This window comes from Pseudorasbora parva, chromosome 17 (genome assembly GCF_024679245.1).
Source record: "Pseudorasbora parva isolate DD20220531a chromosome 17, ASM2467924v1, whole genome shotgun sequence".
Classification (NCBI taxonomy): Eukaryota; Metazoa; Chordata; class Actinopteri; order Cypriniformes; family Gobionidae; genus Pseudorasbora; species Pseudorasbora parva.
Window position 1 is genome coordinate 9,097,394 of NC_090188.1, and position 19,510 is coordinate 9,116,903.

Consider the following 19,510-nt stretch of genomic DNA (forward strand, 5'->3'; position numbering starts at 1 on the left):
TTAAGAATGAGGATGTCACGCAATCTGCCAAATGCTGTTTCATGCATACTGAGCTTTTTACACTGTTAAAGACTTGGATTCCCATCCTAAACATAGACAAAGTTTCAACACTAAGTTGGACGTTTGATGGAGTATTTCTGTGTCAAAAATACTCCTTCCGGTTTCTCACAAGTTTCTGAGAGTTTTTTTCGAGTATGGGTCCGCTTGACGTCGACAGAGTGGAATGTCCTTGTATGGGCCGTACGGGCTCTTCTCCCGGCAGGGTGCGCGCGCGTGACTAGAGCGAGAGAGCAAATGCACGCCCATAAACACTCGCTCAGCTGCAGATCCACTCGTCCGTGCAATACTTCTGTCACGCCACTTTATTCCTATGGGTGACGTCAAGTGACTTCAACGCGTCCACATAGCATTCCAGGAAGGCAGCGCTGGATTTGAACCGATTTGAACACAGAAATGACGGTATATGCGTCACAACATCACACTTCAGTCGCGTCGCAAAAGTGGATCTCCACGGTCACTGCTGTCACAGGACTTCACGAAATCAACAGTTACCAAAGACGTTTGTTTTTGACGGAGCGGTCCCAGCGATAAAGGTTCACGGTCCTGCTTTGGAAGCAGCTGGTGAGTAAAACTGCTTCAGATGTCTGTTCTATGTATAACGTTACACTAAACTGTTTTGCTTGCTACTGCTAAGGTTTAGTCGCACACAATAGTCCATAAACCGAATCATGTCCTCATAAACTGCGAGTAAACACACATAAATGTTGACAGGGCTAAATACAGTACATACCACAGAGACGGACGTCCTGCTGTTGTTGCTTCTCCTGTTCAATTTATTTCAGCCTCCGGATCTGATTCTGGATCATATCTGTATTAGTTGAATCTGATTGATAGCCATGGTTTATTTAGGGTAGCGTTTTCTTCTCCACGCTTGAGGACGTCACCGCTTTGTGCGCGCTCGTCATTCTTTAGCTCCGCCCACACGATACGCCTCCAGCCGCTGGTTTTTTTTCTGGAAAGACTCGGTATAGCCTATATTTCTTTTATAAATATAATAAAACTAAAGACTTTTCGGAGATATGAAGGATGCAATACTACTCTAGGTACTCAAGATTGAGTGTTTCACCCCCCCCTTTAAACCTAATGAACTGCATTTGGGGCACTATAAGTTTTGACATGCTCTGACATTTGTGATTTTTTTTGCTTATAAACATATTAATGGCAAAAACATAATTACATTGTATTCAACACAAACTGGGCTACCACAATATGTGAGCAACATGCATGTACATGCTTGTATTTTTGAGAGAATAACGTTTAGGCGTGTTTTTTGAAGAAAAGAAAAAAAATTGAAGACACTCAAACCCAAAAAAACCACACAATAGATATGTGTCCAAAAGACTTTTGACTAATGGGTGTTGTGTCTAGAGTTTTTTCTTCAAACTGATGTGAGAATCATTGTGCCTGCTCAATCACATAAAACAAAATATTCATTTAAATTATTTTATTGATATTGATCATAGCGCTATCCTATCACGTGCAGAGGGAGTTTGAAAGACAACCGTTTATCCCGCCCCTCGGATTGAGCCCTGTCAGTGGTGAGTTTCCAGACCAAACATCTTGATCCGGGTCTGGCTTGTCAGACTAGTCAACATCATAAAGTGAGAGCCAAAGGCCCATTACAAAGGCCTACTATATTTTAAATTATCACAAGATTTGACATCACTATTTTTTATGTTTTTGAAAGAATTCTCATGCGAAAACAACAGTAATATTGTGACATTTAACACAATTCAGTATTTAGTAAATTCTTTTTTTTTTTTTTTTTTACATGCATATCGATTCCACAATCATTTCAACCATCCTAGACTTATTAAATCTTTCCAAATATCGCTATTCAAATCATCTGGTGAAAATTCCTGTATTTTTTCATATTGTAATATATTCCTGTAATGACAAATCTCTAAGTGTTGGCATGGCAATGGATATGACAATGTTGATATGTTTGGAATTGGCAGAATATATCTGCTATGCTGCTGTTGCAGAGCAAATACAGAGACTTGCTACTACCAATACATACACGACACGCTGCTGTGAGCAAGACAGGCTGTGTGTGCTGTACAATAGAGCAAACATGAATTCCCCTTGGCAGATCCAAACAGGTGGAGCTGGGGAAGGTGGAGGATTTCTGAAAGCCATCTGTGCTTCATTCTGTGCCATCTAAGGTTTTATGACAGAACTTTCTATATCACAGAAAAACTCAATATCACAATTTTAATTTTTTTCCATATTATGCAACCCTATAATCCACACAGGCTAGTTCATTCGTGCAATGTAAAGATGACTCTGAAAAGGTGAACACGTCTCTTTGCAGTAAGAATGTGGGCAGTGTTAACGCTTCGGTGCTGAACTGTGCTGCGCTGGAGGGTAAACAGTTGTGTGTATGAACTGACTCTGACTTTGTTAATAAAAACAAATCTTGGAGAATTTCCGAGTGACCGCGAATGGGCCAAATGGGTTTTTAAACACGAGCTGAGTGAATTTAACCTCTGCAGCCCCATGGGATTTGCAAAACCAGAAAAAATAAACTCATTTGGATGTGTCGAAACATTCCCCAAGCCCATATGTGAGGTGTTTTGAGATTGTACTAGTGCTTCAAGAGGAACAGGCTCAGACTAATCACAGTTCAGGAGAGAATTAAAATGATGTATAAAACCACCAGGTAGTCATACAGACAGTCACACGACACATCATCTTCACTTAAACATGCCGAGCCAAGAATAATAATACACTGTCCTTGGGCTGAACTGCACATGACAAACACATAGCATTCTTTATGAACTTGGAAGAGGAAGTGCTAACATTACAAATAAAAAACTATTTTGCTAATGGGTTGAATCAATTACACCTTTGCCAATAGTTATTATGCCTCTTCTATAGCTCAAACATTAAATCAATGCTATACGCATACATACAAATCTGTGCGCTTTATGAAGGAGTCACAGACTATTGCCCAGGCACTGCTGAGCACTCAAAATAAACAATGGAATGGAAGCCATCTGAACACTGCGTGCTGGGATGATTGACAAGCAGCAGCTGGCGACATGGAGAACGACATATATGTGAACACTTCTTTGCATACACATAGTATTTATGCACATGCATTATGAAAAAAAGCACATGCACAATATACAAACATCTATATAAATTCATTTCGGCTTTCAGTTGAAAAAAAAAGAACAAAACATTGCACCGATCGTTGCCTGGTTTTCATCAAATGGTTGAAATGAAGTAAAAGCTCAATCTGAATTGCGAGATCAGACACTCTCCCACGGCACAGCAATAAAGACCAAACAACAACAAACACGACCATCATCTGGGATGCCTGCTGTTAAACGGTCCCCACACCTGGCTCAAAAGTGCCTATCCACGACATGTCTATCTTAAACTGGTTTCACTACGCTGTCTGAAGTCACTTTTTGCTCAGTTAACACGACAATGACTAGTACTGACTAGCCTCATTAACACTGAGATGTCTGTACCATCTGGCCTGGTTCTCAGAGATGTGTAAATTCACAGACGCGCACACACACACACACACACACACACACACACACACACACACACGGTTGTCTGACATCTGGAGGTTATGTTAGGGAAGCAAGTACAAAAAAAGAGCAGCCACAGTGTTATGATGGAAAAGCAGGTAATTTTAATTCGAGGTCATATACATTTTAAAGAATAATATAAGGTTTGTTTTTAAGTCTCTTATACTCACCAAAACTGCTTTTACTTGATCCAAAATAGCAATATTGTTACAGTAACAGAAACTGTTTTAATATATTTAAAATGTCATTTATCATTTAATTTATAAAATCAATGATTTGATTTCGCCCTGCAGTTCAGGCTGGAAACCTGTATATTTTCCTATCATGCTTCCGTTACAAATCTGCAGGGGCCAATCACAAACTGGCTTATTCCCCTGGCGCGCTATTGGCGGGTTTAACACGATGGCGATAGAGAAGCGATGGCAAGCAGATTTTTGTTTACATTCAACATGGTGGATACTGAAGCGCAGCAACCCGTTGCTGCCTCTGTAACTGCTGTTTTAAACGATTTCAAAGGCAAGTTTTCTTTGAAAAAAAAACAGAAACTTGTCCTGGAATAATTCCTACAAAAGAAGGATGTTTGCCTTACTACCAACCGCTCTGCAAAGTACGTCCCCCGGATTGTTGGTCTGATTGGTTGAAGGGCTATCCTATAGCGTACAAAGTCATTTGAATTACGCCATTGATCACGCCTCTTGTGCAGTAGAAAATACAGAGCAGACTCCCCAGACCAATGTTCAATCTTAAAGATTGAGCTTGGCCTGGTGATAGCCAGACAAGTAATTGATTCCTGTGATGGCAAAACTGAATTTTCAGAAGCCATTACTCCAGTCTTCAGTCACATGATGAGTCAATTAAAATTTTCATAATAATAATAATAATTATACTTTTATTCAGCAAGGATGCATTAAATTGACCAAAGGTGACAGTAAATATATTTATAATGTTACAAAACGTAAATGAATGCTGTTCTTTTGAACATTCTATTCATTGAAGAATCCTAAAGAAATATCTTATCTAATTTTATGAATATTGAACAATTTTTTTTTCTTAAAAGCTATTCCTGTTAAACACACGGATTTGACTTGTAAGTCGTACGCTGCGAACCTTGCTGACTGTTCCCTACGCTCAGGAACGTTCACATGGCGCCATCCCAAAACTTCGGCTTGCATCACGGACCACTCAGACACTAAGTGAAACCAATGACTGCCAACAGCGCACGAAAATATGACTGCACCTGTCACCATAGCAATGCCAGTCCGAGGGCACAAGTGGACAGCAAAGGGGTAGGGGAGAGGAGACTCTTTTCACTCCTGTACATTACGTGGGAAATGAGATCTAGTCAAAGGGATCATGTCTCTATCCTGTCGCCAGGGCAACAATATAATCTCTTCATACCTGCCGGCAAAAGCCTTTTTTTTTTACAAAAGTAAGCTCAAAAGGCTTAACCACAACATACATTCAAATGCATCTCAGAAGAAAAAGGTGGAGCACAGGTGTGTTGTGATCAAGGAGGGGTGGGCTGTGGATGAATGAGGTTAAAAAGCATACCTGGTGGACAGAGGCAGCTGTGAGGTGCATCCCGAGCCGCCCGAATCTTCGGTAGACGTGCAGCTAATTTCTGGAAATAAACAAATAGGACATTAAACTCAGTTGTGCATAAGGTATAATTCAAAAGTTTGTTTAGCTGGTGTTAGTTTGCTTGTCTCCCTTGTCGAATTGGAATCAGATCCCAATTTGTCGGTCAGTTCCGACATATGTCGAACGTGACAGACTGAAAGGGAATCTTACTGTAATATCTGATAAGTTTGAATATCCATGTTAAATAAAATTATTAAATTCTATCATTAAACTCTTAAACAGTTGTGTAACTTGTCTTATATTATTTTGTAAGCTTAAATATTTGAATAAACTAAGGGACAGATTTACAAAAGCGCAAACCCTCTTTTGGCATAAAAAAAAAAAAACAGATTTTACTGGATTTATTAAAGACATGGAGTGAAAAATTTGCTCTGAAAAGGTGTAAAAAGGGTTATTTTTGCGGCCGACCTTATTTCATATCCATTTGTAGGAGTTTCCCTTTCAGACGCAAAATTTATGGGAGGAGATTATTTAATTGATTCATGCAAGGTGATTCACTAAGGGTTGCGCTTGTCAATTAACTGGTATTTGCGTCATTATTTACCACCAAAAAAAGCCTGTTTAAAACCAAACGCTATTTTGCGTTGCTCTTTTTAGATTACGTTGGTCATTATGGAAAGTGTCAGTGTTCTTCAATTAGCGTGTCGTCAATAGATCACGCGGAACTTTCCACTCCCATAAACGATTTTAAGGGACTGCGCTCTCATACTCATACTAATTTGCCCTGCCTAGTATCCTGGTTAAAACCAGAGCATTCTCAGTAGTAACTGAGCAAATCTAAATTTGCCAGAAGTAGTCTGGATTTTCCCAGGCTACCTGTTTAGTAAATCTGGCCCAAAATGTCCTTCTAAAAATATATTAAAAAAAATAAAAAATAAAGATAAAAATAAATAATTATATATATATATATATATATATATATATATTTATTTTTTTTTATTTTTTTATTTTTTTCAGACAGCTTTCTTTTCTCATATAAGAAAAGAAAGCTGTCAGAAAAAAAAAATAAATAAAAAAATAAATAAATAAATATATATATATATATATATATATATATATATATATATATATATATATATATATATATATATATATATATATATATATACGACATTTGAAACAATGACTGCCAATGAATTTTAAATTCAAAAGAAAGATGTCTGAAAATATATTTTTGAATAGACCTCAAAAGATTAACATACCCAAGTGAAAAATAAATATATTGAAATGGATTTGAAATACATTTATTTTATGCTAAGTATACTACAAATACATTTACATATGTACGTACTTAACATAAATACCCTGTTGTTGTACTTTTGGCATACTAAATTTATATACTTAAAGTCTGCTAAATTGGAACAACTATTTTTGTACTTAATAACCTTTAGATATCCAGAAATAATGCTGAAGTCCAACTAAAGATATACTTAAGTATATTTGATTGTGTTAAAGTGGAACTATTGCAAGTATACTTTAAATATATTGCATTTAAAGACTGAAATTATACAGTGATCATACTATCCTTACTAATACTGATATTAAAACACAGACTTAATATTAAGAAATGTGAATTGTGTACTCCAAAGTTTAATTATACTATTTATATTAGTGAGTCTCAAGCGATGTCATTATCCCATTAAAATGTGTTAAAGGTGTCATGAACTGGCTTTAAAAAAAATGTATACTGTTGTGTTGTCTGAGGTCAACTAATGATGTTTGTGTGGTTTTTACATTCAAAAACATAACTAATAAGTAATAGGCCATTTTCTACACTGGTTTTGAGGCTCTCTCCTAAACGCTGGGTTTTGATGAGTGTGCCGCACTGGAGACTTGAAAGTAAACGCCCACGGCTAGGATCGGATAAGATTGTATATTTAATGAGCTTTAGCTTCCCTGTCAGTTCAGTTCACATGAGAGAGGGATTGATTTGAAAGTTACAAACGGAAAAATTCTCTCACAGGGCTCGTAAACGTCTTTATCAAAGTCTTTATTTCTCATCCACCCGCGATTGATTGGAATATTATTTCTGTATTACATGGCCCACACGATTGGTGGATATAAGTGCGAACACACACAAATGCTCGCGCATGCCTAGCTCAAGAAAGAATTATTTCACTATAGCCCATCTGGAAAACACATAGCCCCGGGACTACTATTACATATAAAAAAGATGTTTTACTCACATAAGTGCGTTGCACCATTCCTGTCGGATCCAATATAGAAGGCACAACATTGTGTCTGCAAATCCTGCACTTAAGACTTATTTACAAACGATTCCGCAGTGAAATGAACCGAACACACGTACGGTCTTCCCCACGTGAGCTGGAACTTCATTAAAAATAAATGAAGTATCACACATTCCTAATATAATGACCCAAAGGTCAAAGCTTATCCAGTGACTATGCTCTTCCAAAATATCTTGCTATCTTCCTCGACGTGTTTATTGATGCTGGCTAGCGTGATCTGATGAGTCTGTGGGCGGGGCTACTGAATTACACGTGCTTATTATTCTGCAGAGGCGGTGTTTCGCCACTAGATGACGATGACGTCAGGTTGAAGCACATGATCGTTTTTGGGGCCTGGTGTCTATAAAAGCTTTTCTTTGACTAACAAGTTTTCAGCTCGGAAACTTACAGGATAATCTTATATTACCATTACCTTTTATATATATCAAAAGCTCAAGGGAAAGTTGATTTCTCAATTCATCACCCCTTTAATGGATTTGTAGTATACTTTGTATGAAATAAAAGTATTTTAAATACATTTTGGTATAGGTTTTTTCACTAGGGTACATTTGGCGCTTCAACAATCATCAGAGGCACAATGTCTATATTCTCTACATAGCTTATGGAGCCGTTGGCTCTATTAGAAGGGTCACATTGGCAGGTGCTGCAGTGTTGTTAGCTATTTGATTAACAATGTATGTGTGCATCGGTCACTCTTTGAAACCAAACAATTCATACATTTTAGACAGACATCCCAGGGTATTGTAGTGAAGGTATCAAAGGGAGCGATTAACTACAGATGAACAGGATTCAGAGAACAGTGAGTGACATTAAACACAGCTATAATTGCATTTTTATCCCAAACTTACAAAACCCCAGCTATAATATATAAACATATACCCATTGTATGCTATGCCATATCACTGGTAGAACAATCACTGACCGGCTATATTTATGACCAAATTGTAAGGCTTGTCAAGCATCTACAATGTGGTACTATAGGTCATGCCCTCCCTGTCTAACATTGAAACACTCAAGCTAAATAATTCTGGGGCTGCTATTGAACATTTTTCTTGCCCCAGTTTATATTATCCACTGATCGTTCCAGGGCTTTATTTGGTTGATACTGGCAAACTCTCTTCCCAGCTGGAGAAGTCTTTACTCAGACCACTCTCAGACACTACAAGCCTTTGTAGCAGTTTTTCCACACTACTGAACTCGGCAGCACTACACGTATTGTAAAACAGAAAATAAACGAATGGAGGTTAAGAAGAAAAGAAAAACCTGAAGAATGTTAAGCTGAAAATATACTGTACATGTGACAGCTGGGTTAACCAACAGACGTTTGTTCTGCAAGCAGAAAAACTGTGGAAAATGCATGACAATTTGGAAGGAACCTGCGCTGTGTGTAAACGGCTTTTCCACAGGAGCAATGTCCCGGGATAGTGCACACGCAACAGTTTCCCAGAGCTTTAACTCATGATTTTCCAGTGCCGCATTCCCAGGTAATGTTCAAATAAAAAGTTTCTTTTAAAAACTGTTTTTTCATCAAACCATGGGAAAGAGCTTGTAAGACCGTTTCACTTAGAGCTAAGTGCTCTCATAAACAGCAATGCAGCGTGACATTGAGAAAACAATAACCAGTGATGAAAAGTTAGCATGCATGAAGAGTTGCATTGACAAGAAGCACAGTGAACAAGATCTAAAGAAACAAAGATTTAGCTTTCATTTCGAAGCACATGAAGTTACTGAAGCTTTTAATTCTGCTAGGGTGTGTTCCTTTAAGCTCAAATATAGGTGTTTCTTTAAGTCAACATGAAATCAACAATGACCCCATTTACTCTCTTAATACCCATCTCTCTGGACTTATTGTGCACATGATTCATCTGTGCGTGTTATTCCAAAGATACGCTTTTTTACATGGTCGGGGTGTAATCTTTCATCAAAAAGTACTTGCTCACCTCTAAAACAACTTTGACGCAACAAATAGTATAATGTTTTTTAACACTTTTCACAATTCAGTCATTTCCCAATTGTTAAAATTGTGCCCTGTCCTACATTTTTACTCATTAAAGGGTTAGTTCACCTAATTATGACATTTCTTATGTCATTAACTCACCCTCATGTCATTCCAAGCCCATAAAACCTTCATTCATCTTCCGAATACAAATTAAGATATTTTTGATAAAATCCGAGAGCTTTCTGACCCCCCATAGACAGCAATGTTATTACCACTTTCAAGGCCCAGAAAGGTAAGATATCGTTAAAATAGTCCATGTGATTACAGTGTTTCAACTTTAATGTTATAAAGCGGCAAGAATAGTTCTTGTGCACAAATAAACCCTAAAACAACTTTATTCCGCAGTTTCTCTTCCATGTGAGTCTCTGACACATGACTTTTAATGTGACGCGGGAGCTGGCGTTCTGACATAGAACCTGGAAGCTCTGCACTGTTTTTACAATGTGAACAGCATCAAAGACTGACACAGAAGAGAAGAAATTGTTGAATAAATTTGTTATTTAGAGGTTGGGGGTTGCACACACAAAGTATTGTTGTTAAAGGGTTACTTCAGCGATTTAGCATATGGCTTTGTATCAGTAAAACCTGGGAGTATATTCGAATGATCGTGCTCCTCCCATATCCCCCTGAGATGAGAGATTTATGTATTTTAATTCTGGAAAAAATACTCAGATGACGCAAATATCGTAATTTTGCGTCATCTGAGTATAGGTCAGAGGCTAAAGACTACAGCCAGCAGAGGGAGCTATTTCCACATGTTTTCAACCAGTCCACGGGGGGTGGGATCGCACTCACAGCACTCGGTTCAGGCAGGAGTGGCCAGCGGAGCAAAGTGAGTATTTCAACTTTTCAAATGAATTCATATGTATTTACTGGCATGTACTGAAAACGCCAGACTAAACACACGCTGTGAATGAATGCCGCAGACACGTTTACCTCAGCTCTCGTGATCGTAATCTGACTCTTGCTGTGACACTCAATCGGCTCACTCACATTATATTGAACAGACACGTTGAGTTTTTAATTGTAGTGTCTGTTCTCTAACTGAACTGATTTTATGAAAATAAACACGGAAGCCAAATGATCCAGTGATTCAGTAGCGGGGCAGCGTAGCAAGGGAGTTGTTGTATTTCATCCCCATGAGACGAAAATACATTTTGTCTTTTCTCAGTCTAGAAAGCACCAAATTCAAAAATAATTTCACATTTCTACTACATTAATTAAATACATTCATTTGTGTTCCGAATGACATGACGAGTAAATGATGACAGAATTTTCCTATTTGGGTGAACGAACCATTTTAGTAGTACTACTTGACTTGAAAATGCATACACTTATGTAATAAAACGTTTTTCTTGTTGACTTTAAGATGACGTGATGTAGTAATGCTGCAGTGACATGAGACAGCTGATGCCCCAGTGCTTGCAGGGATAAGTTAGGAGGGAGGAGACATTCTCTGCCTCCCAGCTTTAATGGTAACATGATGCCCAGTATTTGATGTGGTTTTAACAATCTATTTTGAAAGGATGACGAAACGTTTTACAATTCCAATATCCGATTATTACTAAAACCCTCACAGTTAGTGCCCAAAGGCTCCCTTTTCATTTCTCTCTCTCTCTCCCGTTATGTTTCTCAGCTTTAATGGAGATGTATACATGCAATTTTATGGTAATGCTGAAATGTCAGTAGTCAATGTGTCTATGAGAAACATCTGCCCTTGACAAAAGAACACCCTTGAACACAAAACTGAAACTTACTATAGCCTTTGTTCATTAAGGACATTTTTTCAGCAAATCTCTCATTACTGCAATGCATCTGGGAATTTTACTTATTGTGATTGAAATTATTCTGAAGGATAATTTATTACAATAATACTGTAATTCTTTATCAGTGTTTTGCAATGCACAAATTAAATTGGGGTGGCAAAAGGTTCCTGAAAGATTTAATAAGATTCACCTGTAAATGACTCAAATGCAATCAAACTCGCCCTCAGATTGACTCACACTTGGCTGTCTCTACACCACTCTGCTATAGTTAACACAATAAATATTCACCTGTATCATCCTATGCAGACTCTATTATTTTATGAACCGCAGATAGTGAAATGGTAGTCTTTCCCTGAGCAAAATTCTACCCAAGATTCTTTTAACACTGCAAATATTTTACATGCAGCTAGGGTATGATCCACCAGAGGCCAGTGTGAAGGGACCACGGCCACAGGCAATGCTCTGAATATAGGCTATATCTCACTTTCCTCCACCTCACCACTTCTAGCTCAATCCTATTCTACACAGACTACATGCTCAGCCAGAGCTGAAGCTGGTGAGAGACCAAACTACTTGATTGTTGATGTAAAACAGGTGGTCGTATGGTGACACAATGTGTTCAGCAGGTTTTGCATGCTGCAAATAATAGTTTTGCTGAACAGCAACAGGCATAGCTTACAGTAGCAGCTTTGCATTAAACAGATGTATTTTAAAATTCAGAGGGTCAAATGTGAATAATACAGGTGCATTTACCGGATCACATCAATTATCTGTTCTTTTATTATGACAGCTACACTAATGGATGTGTCAAAATGGCAGAAGGAAATTTTGGCAATATGATAGTGATATTTATAGACACTTGTTCAAGAGGAATGCTAAATAGGATGTGACAAATCTGAGCCATGTAAAAACGTCTGATCTGGCATCTGGAAAGCTACAGTACAAAGTAATTTAATAATCAGGATTTAATAATTTCCTACTCATTGAAGAATATTAATTGGTTGGTTAACTAATAAGATAATTAATGTTATCTAGTAGTTTGTTTATTTTTAATGTCTGTGGAGAGTTAAAAAAGACAGCAATAATTAGTAATCATTTATTATTATTTTCAATCGTTTTATCTCCATTATATTTAACCAAGTAAAACGGATTAGGTGAGATAAATCAAGAAAAAGCAGACAGAAAATAAACAATTCATTTCTACAGGAATTAAATCATATCCAATAACAATTAATAAACACAAAATAAACACAGGCACAAGAAAACTGGGAACAGAAAAATCATTATTTTGATCCATTTGTGCACAAGCGTTTGTTCAAATCTCCAGAGCTCAAATGTGAACAGTGAAAGCGCGTAAACAAATGAGGACCAATAAACAAACTAACACGGGGGCGAGGAGATTAAGAGCTTAGCTCGTCGATTTCTTTAAATTCATAGTTTAACACACCTGAACGTAACTCCAGAAATAAATTCCTCATCTTCAACCTTAAAGTCTCTCACCTCAAAGTTGAGCAACGCACTTCTACCTCTCGTTAGATGCAACACTGGGACAACATATCTTCTTCATGAATATCCCTCATGACTCATGCAAATAGCTTGTATAAAATATGACTTTGATATTATTACAACTGTGGAACAATTTCTAAAGAATAAAAGTGACTGCTCACCTCCTCTAATATCTGATCCAGTCGACTCCACAGGACGGGCTCCACCTGTTCCAGAGAGATCCAACTGGAGACACTGGGATCTCTGTCCTTTTCCAAACTGAGCACCCTGGACTGCAGATCCGACGTCCTCAGATAGAGCAACACACAAACTCCAAACGAGATCAAACACACACAGATGGCACACACGTCCTTCCAGTTCGTCAAAATACGCTTTTGATAGGGATGCTGAACGCAGGTCCTCTCTTGACTGGACTGAGGTGATACTCGCAACTTCATGTCCTCCATGTCTGTGAGACGTAGCTTATTATAGGCAATTAAATGTTTATCCACCACTTTATCAGGTTGAGCAGGGTCGTGTTCAAATAAACTAAATAATGAAAGTTTTCCTCTCAGGCAAGTGAACGTTTTTCACGTGAAAATATCAATCTTCAAAACGACCTCATCAGAGGCATGCTGCCCATCCAAGTGCATGGAGATATTGGTTCAGTGGGGTCCGGCTCTAGTGGGAGTCCTTGTGCTTCGCTTGTGCCATTTGACGGGTTTCTCTGACTGCTGCGCGCTTGAGTCTCTCTCGGAATGAAACCTGACACACACATACACACTACACGGCTCTGCAGCAGTCACCACGGGACCCTTCGCTTCTCTGTCGCGGACAAGCTCCTCCTTTGGTTTATTTAGGCTAAACGGTAGGGCGGGATTCACGGAGGAGCTGACCCCGGCTTTGAGCCGGCTCTCTGGATATACGATATTTTTAGGTGCACTCACTGAATCAACGCGTAAAGTGGACATGACCCATGCAATCGTTAAAATAAGAGAAACTTATTCTGGATCTAAGGTCTGAGTTATTAGAAACGTTTGAGTTACTAAAACATTAGATTACAAATTAGTCAGAATGCATCAACTCAAGCCACAACCAATCAATTGATGGCACAGTATATGCTAGCTACAAAATGAATCTATTTTTTAAAGGCATAATATGTGATTTTTGCTGCTAGTGATCACTTTCAAAACAAAGCTTGATGATTCCCTGATTTCGCAGAATCATGGGAGTTGGTGTCTTCACTGTTACAGCTGGTGGAAAATAATGTATTGTACTGTATTAAAGATTTATTAACGTTTCTGTAGTATGAAGCAGGGTGGAGTGCTTGCTACACGCCTCGGGAGCAGTCGATTAATGTATCCAAGTTGCTCACCTGTCTGCTAAAACAAAATATTAAAGTGTCTTTGGTGTTTCAATGGTTTCTACAAAATAAAATTGAGGGTATGATGTCATTCATGCCCTGCATGGTTAAAGGAAGTGTATGTAAGATTGTGGCCAAAACTGGTACTGCAACCACTTTCAAATGACTGTAGAGCGGTGTATCCCCTCTCCCCCTCTCCACTGACTCGAGGTTGCCAGATAGGCTGCGGGATCCAGCAGGAACATTTGTAGTTGCAGCTGTGGTAACTAGAGCAGATCTGGCAACCCGGATGCCAAAACACTACTGACTCCGTGATTGGTCGATAGGTGGAGGGAGGAGCTTCAGGCCAAAACACAACATGTCAACATCAACATCAGTTGAGGGCTGCAACAACAACTTTTAAATGACAATATCCTGGCTGGACTGTTGTCAGTGATATAAGTATTTGAAATTAACATGATTTCTTAATGTCTAGTGACGTATCAGGGCCATTTTATAATTCATTGAAATACATTTCTTACATACAGTTCCTTTAAAATTGCTTATTTCTCTGGATTTAAATAAAGGGAGGGTTCACCCAACAATGAAAATTCTTATGCATTTACTCAACCTCAAGTTGTTTCAAACTTTTCTTTCTTCTGCCGAACAGAATGGGGGGGGGGGGGGGGGGGTTGTTTTAAATGTTTCTTTTGTAGCCAAAGCACAAAGTGGGTTAACACTGCTAACGGTTATGTCTGATTTCCCATCCCTCCTTTTAATGAATGCCTTGGACACAAGTATACTTATAAGTAGTCATTTTAGAAGACATCCGTTTATCCGAAATGACTTACCGTACACTTATTACAGGGACAATTTCTTTGGAACAACCTGGGGTTACACTTCAGTGAAGGTTCATTGACTTTATGAGTCTCAAACCTGCAAACTCTTGGTAACCAATCCAGCTCTTTAACCAGTGCAGCTCAATGCCTCATGCATTAGATGGCCTATACTGTAACTATAGAATGCCAGTTTATTGCCAACACAATTGTTAAAATGTTAATCCTTGCACAGCAGATTGGTGTCAAAGGATCCGGCTGTTAAAACAGTCAAATGAAATGCCATAGATCATTTCTTTGACCTGAGATTCGTGAATTTGTGTTTATGTCAATATAATATTCCCATTCTCCTTTCAAAACATTCCTCCGGCAATTTGTAACTTCTTCACAGGCTGTGAATTCCGAACGAATCACATAATATATTAAAGCGTCTTTGGTGTTTCAATGGTTTCTACAAAATAAAGTATGTCCTTGATAGGCGACGCATAAGCATGATCGTGCCCTGCATGGTTAAAATTGCTTCTCAGTTGGAGAAAACTTTATCAGCAAGAGGTAAAAAAAAATAACTCGCCTCCCCCTCGTCAATCTTTACCACCTCCACCAGCACTAAGTCTTTGATTATTCTCTCCTTTCATCACAGTCTGTGTTGAGTGAGTTGGAGTGAGTAGGAAGGGCTCTTCATTTGAAAAACAAACACCAAATTGTCCCACCTAATCAAAGTCTGCAGCAATAGAACAAAGCAAACTTGCATTTTTATCACCAAATATCTCTAAAGAAGAATGTTTCTTGGCTAAACAAGAAAAAAGGCACAAAACAGTGCTTTCTAAAACAAGAGCCAGAACAAGGCAGGCCATGCACGAGGACAAAAGGACAATTGTCCTCTGTCCACAAAACACATGTGAGTTGGCTGTCACAGGAGTATTTGGCTCAGCACAACTACTGCAAAGGGTTGATAGAGTGTACTGAATGATATCTAATTCTGCTCCTGACGCAAAGACCGCCTGAGCGCTGGGCTGTGAGCGGTGCCTTTCTGTCAAACTGGCAGCTAGAGTGTGTTTGTATTTTTTTGCCAGCCATATATTTATGTGAGGCTTTTACATTGGTTTCAAAATACCTCTTTTAATAGATTTGCATTAATCTGTAAATTAAAGGTCATGCCAGTCATAATTACTACTTCATTTGTTTGCTGTTTTGCTGTCTGTAGCAACTAGACCTGCGGTTAGCTGAGCAGATGAGCTTTGGACCTCCAGAATCAAGATCGCCGACCTCAAGCAGCGGCTGCTTTAATTACATTTACAAAACCACACGGGCAGATTAGATTATAGTACGTTTTCCACAGGCCCACAGAAAGCTTTAAAAAGCTAATAGTGAATTTCCTGGCCCACGTTGTGCAGCTGTGATTTTAGTCAAACTAAGAGATGTCCTTCCACTATCAACCACATCTGAGGCTCTGATGGCCCCACAGAGGTTCATTACATGGAGAGTGTCCAAGGAGCCGAATGAACTGAATGTAATTGCCAGTTGATTTCCGGAATGAAAGATGAATCTGGAAATGAGTGTGATCGACTGCCTGTTCAATATTGTTGTGCAATGTATTGCACAATTATACATACCCTGCTGAATATACAAGAAGGACCTCAAATTTGAAGAAATATTAAATGTCAACACAAACTGTCAGATACATTTGTGACAGATCGTGAAAACAGTCTTTCAACAGACAGGTTCAATTCTCAATATTGCAGAGAAAGTATCAGTGCATGAGGAAACGGTCCCTATTCGTTTTTTCTTCTTCTCTCAAGTACATCCCAGCACATTTGCAAAGCAGAGCCATTTCATCTGGTTCACCATAATGCAAGGGCATCTGGACACAATTTGAACATGACAATTTTCTGGTCAACTACTTAGTAATCATGCAGTGAGTTCAATGTCCTTGAATGGGCACTGACAGTGAATGCGCTTTAAAGATTCAGTGTGTTCTTCTCGATCTAAAATTAGATGATTCGAAGAAGTATGGTCACTTTAGCTCATTATTTTCCATAGAATATTCTATCTATCTATCTATCTATCTATCTATCTATCTATCTATCTATCTATCTATCTATCTATCTATCTATCTATCTATCTATCTATCTATCTATCTATCTATCTATCTATCTATCTATCTATCTATCTATCTATCTATCTATCTATCTATCTATCTATCTATCTATCTATCTATCGCTCTCTGTCTGTCTGTCTGTCTGTCTGTCTGTCTGTCTGTCTGTCTGTCTGTCTGTCTGTCTGTCTGTCTGTCTGTAACTGATTGGGAGGTTTGGATATTTGTGCAGCAATCTTTTTGTTTTCCTCACCGTCTGGATGTGACTTAATTTTCGGAGAGCTGCAAAAGTACTTCTGAGGGTGATGCAATGTATTACGAGTGAATCTTTCTTCAGCTGTTCATTTATGGTCCATCATTTTTCTTGCACTATAAAGAGGAATGGTTTAGTGTCTTGCATTCAGCTTGGGCCTGCATTATTTCTTAAATACCAGGAAATGAATAAAACAAAATTCTTTTTTCAGGGACAGTCCCAATCCTAAGTAATCAAACTGTGCCCAACAACAACCTAGCAACGGCCTAGAATCATCTTAGATCTTTATAACATAACAGCACCCTAGCAACCGGGTGACCGTATTTTGATAACCAAAAACCAGGACACTCAGCCTCGCAAAGAGATACTCAAATGCTACTCGACGTTTACTCAGAGATTCCTTATTAATTTCAACACATTTAAAGTATACCCCTTCTGTATGGATAGAATATTTTTATATTAGGGCCCAGACAGGACTTGAAAACAGGACCTTTGGTCACCATAAACCAGCCAAGACATCACAACACTGTCTTATCAACCAGCCAGTATATTTTAGCAAATAAGCAACACTTGAGCAACCACCTTAAACACATCCAAACAACTGTCTACCAGCTACTTAGGCCCCGTCCACACAAAGCCAGTGCTTTCCCAATCCGATCTTTTTTTCCCCCTCGTTTCAAGAAATATCTGCGTCCACACGAGATTACCGAAACTGACTAAAAACGATGTAGTTTGAATGCCAGGCCAGTGTGTGGCGCTGTAATTCTGCCACAGAAATACACTAAAAACGGAGAAGAAGAGTTGTGGCTAGCAGGGGTATAGCAGTGGTCGGAGGTGAGGCAAAATCTCACAATAAAAGAACAATAAATACATTTGCTACTTAACAGATGTGTTTTATTAATGCCTACATCTACCCCAACCCAAAACATACCCTTACAATAATGCAGATACGTTAATTAAATGACGCGATATTGATGTGCGCATGCCCAGTGCCCGTAGTTGTATCCCTTAACTCTTCACCGTGCTGGACGTAGTGTGATGAGATCACAATTTCAGAAAATATACGGATTCGCTGTACACACGAAAACAGAAGATGATCGTTTTCAGATTTACCCACTTTGAGACCCGGTTCCAGAAAATATCGGATTCATGCTTCTAAAACGCCGGATCCGTGTGGGCGAAACGCTGATATGGTACAAAATGTATACGTATAAAGCTAAACGCGTCTCCGTGTGGACGGGGCCTTAGAATACCTTAGATATTATATAGAAAGACCAACATCATTTTAAATCTTTCATAATACTGTCCCAGCTTAAAGGCACAGTATGTAAGTTTCGCTTCCATGAGGTCACTTATTTATGACAAAGATGTAGCTTGATGCTGTGAATGAATGTGGAATCATGGGGGATCTAGTCTTGACTCTTCACCTCCACAGACGATGGAAAGGAATCCGACGGACTGGGGGGAAATCAAGTCCATGAATGAGCGAATGTATTAATGTTGTTACGGTGGTATGAAGCAGGACAGACCGAGAGCTGTGGGAGCGAGTGCTAATGAGAGAGACCTGTGCAAAAGACGGGGTTCGGAGCTTTTATTATGCTGCATTCGCCGCTTCCGCTCTTTTTGCTGTGTATGTGGGGTAACGCATTGCTGTTTTACATGGTGAAAACAATCATACTAAATACATTTGAGTGTGTTGAAAGCTAGTTATATCATTACTCTGTGCGTTCACTTGGTGACTGGTATGAGACCCTTGTTGCACTTTGCACTAATCTAGATCAATAGAATATCATCTTAATAAAAACAGGATGATTAAATGACATGCAATTCATTTTAAAATAAATAGTTATGAGTATGCTATGTTGACAAAATAGTGTTTACTCTGACGCATGGTAAAAACGTTACTCGTGGTGAATCAAACAAGGGATTCAAACAATAAGACAAAAATTTGGGATATTATAAGTACACAGGTCACAAAATATTAAAAAAATTCTAGTGATTTTTGGATATTTTAATCTATAAGTCTTACATATTGTGCCTTTACCTACACAAGGCTTCTCAAGCTGCCAAAGTTCTGCCAAACTGCTGTAATCTAGGCTTTCGTTAGAAAAAAAAGGTTTTACTTTTCTTGTTATATTTTAAATAGTGACAGTATTTAAGCTATTACTCTTTTCTGAGAGTACAGCACGTTTTCCAGCAGTAACGATCTGTTGAGTGAACATTTTATTGTGTTTAT

The 19,510-nt window shown here is 38.5% G+C and overlaps 1 protein-coding gene across 1 annotated transcript in view; it reads right to left on the reverse strand.

Annotated features, from left to right (window-relative positions):
• Positions 1–13,566, reverse strand: part of LOC137045672 (collagen alpha-1(XXIII) chain-like) — a 57,242-nt gene extending 43,676 nt beyond the window's left edge. The window contains exons 1-2 of the mRNA XM_067422497.1: positions 12,931–13,566; positions 5,160–5,229 (exon numbers count right to left, since the gene is read on the reverse strand). Coding sequence (XP_067278598.1) covers positions 5,160–5,229; positions 12,931–13,215 — 355 coding nt within the window. The 5' untranslated portion in view covers positions 13,216–13,566. The remainder of the gene's footprint in view (positions 1–5,159; positions 5,230–12,930) is intronic.
• Positions 13,567–19,510: the final 5,944 nt, after the last annotated feature.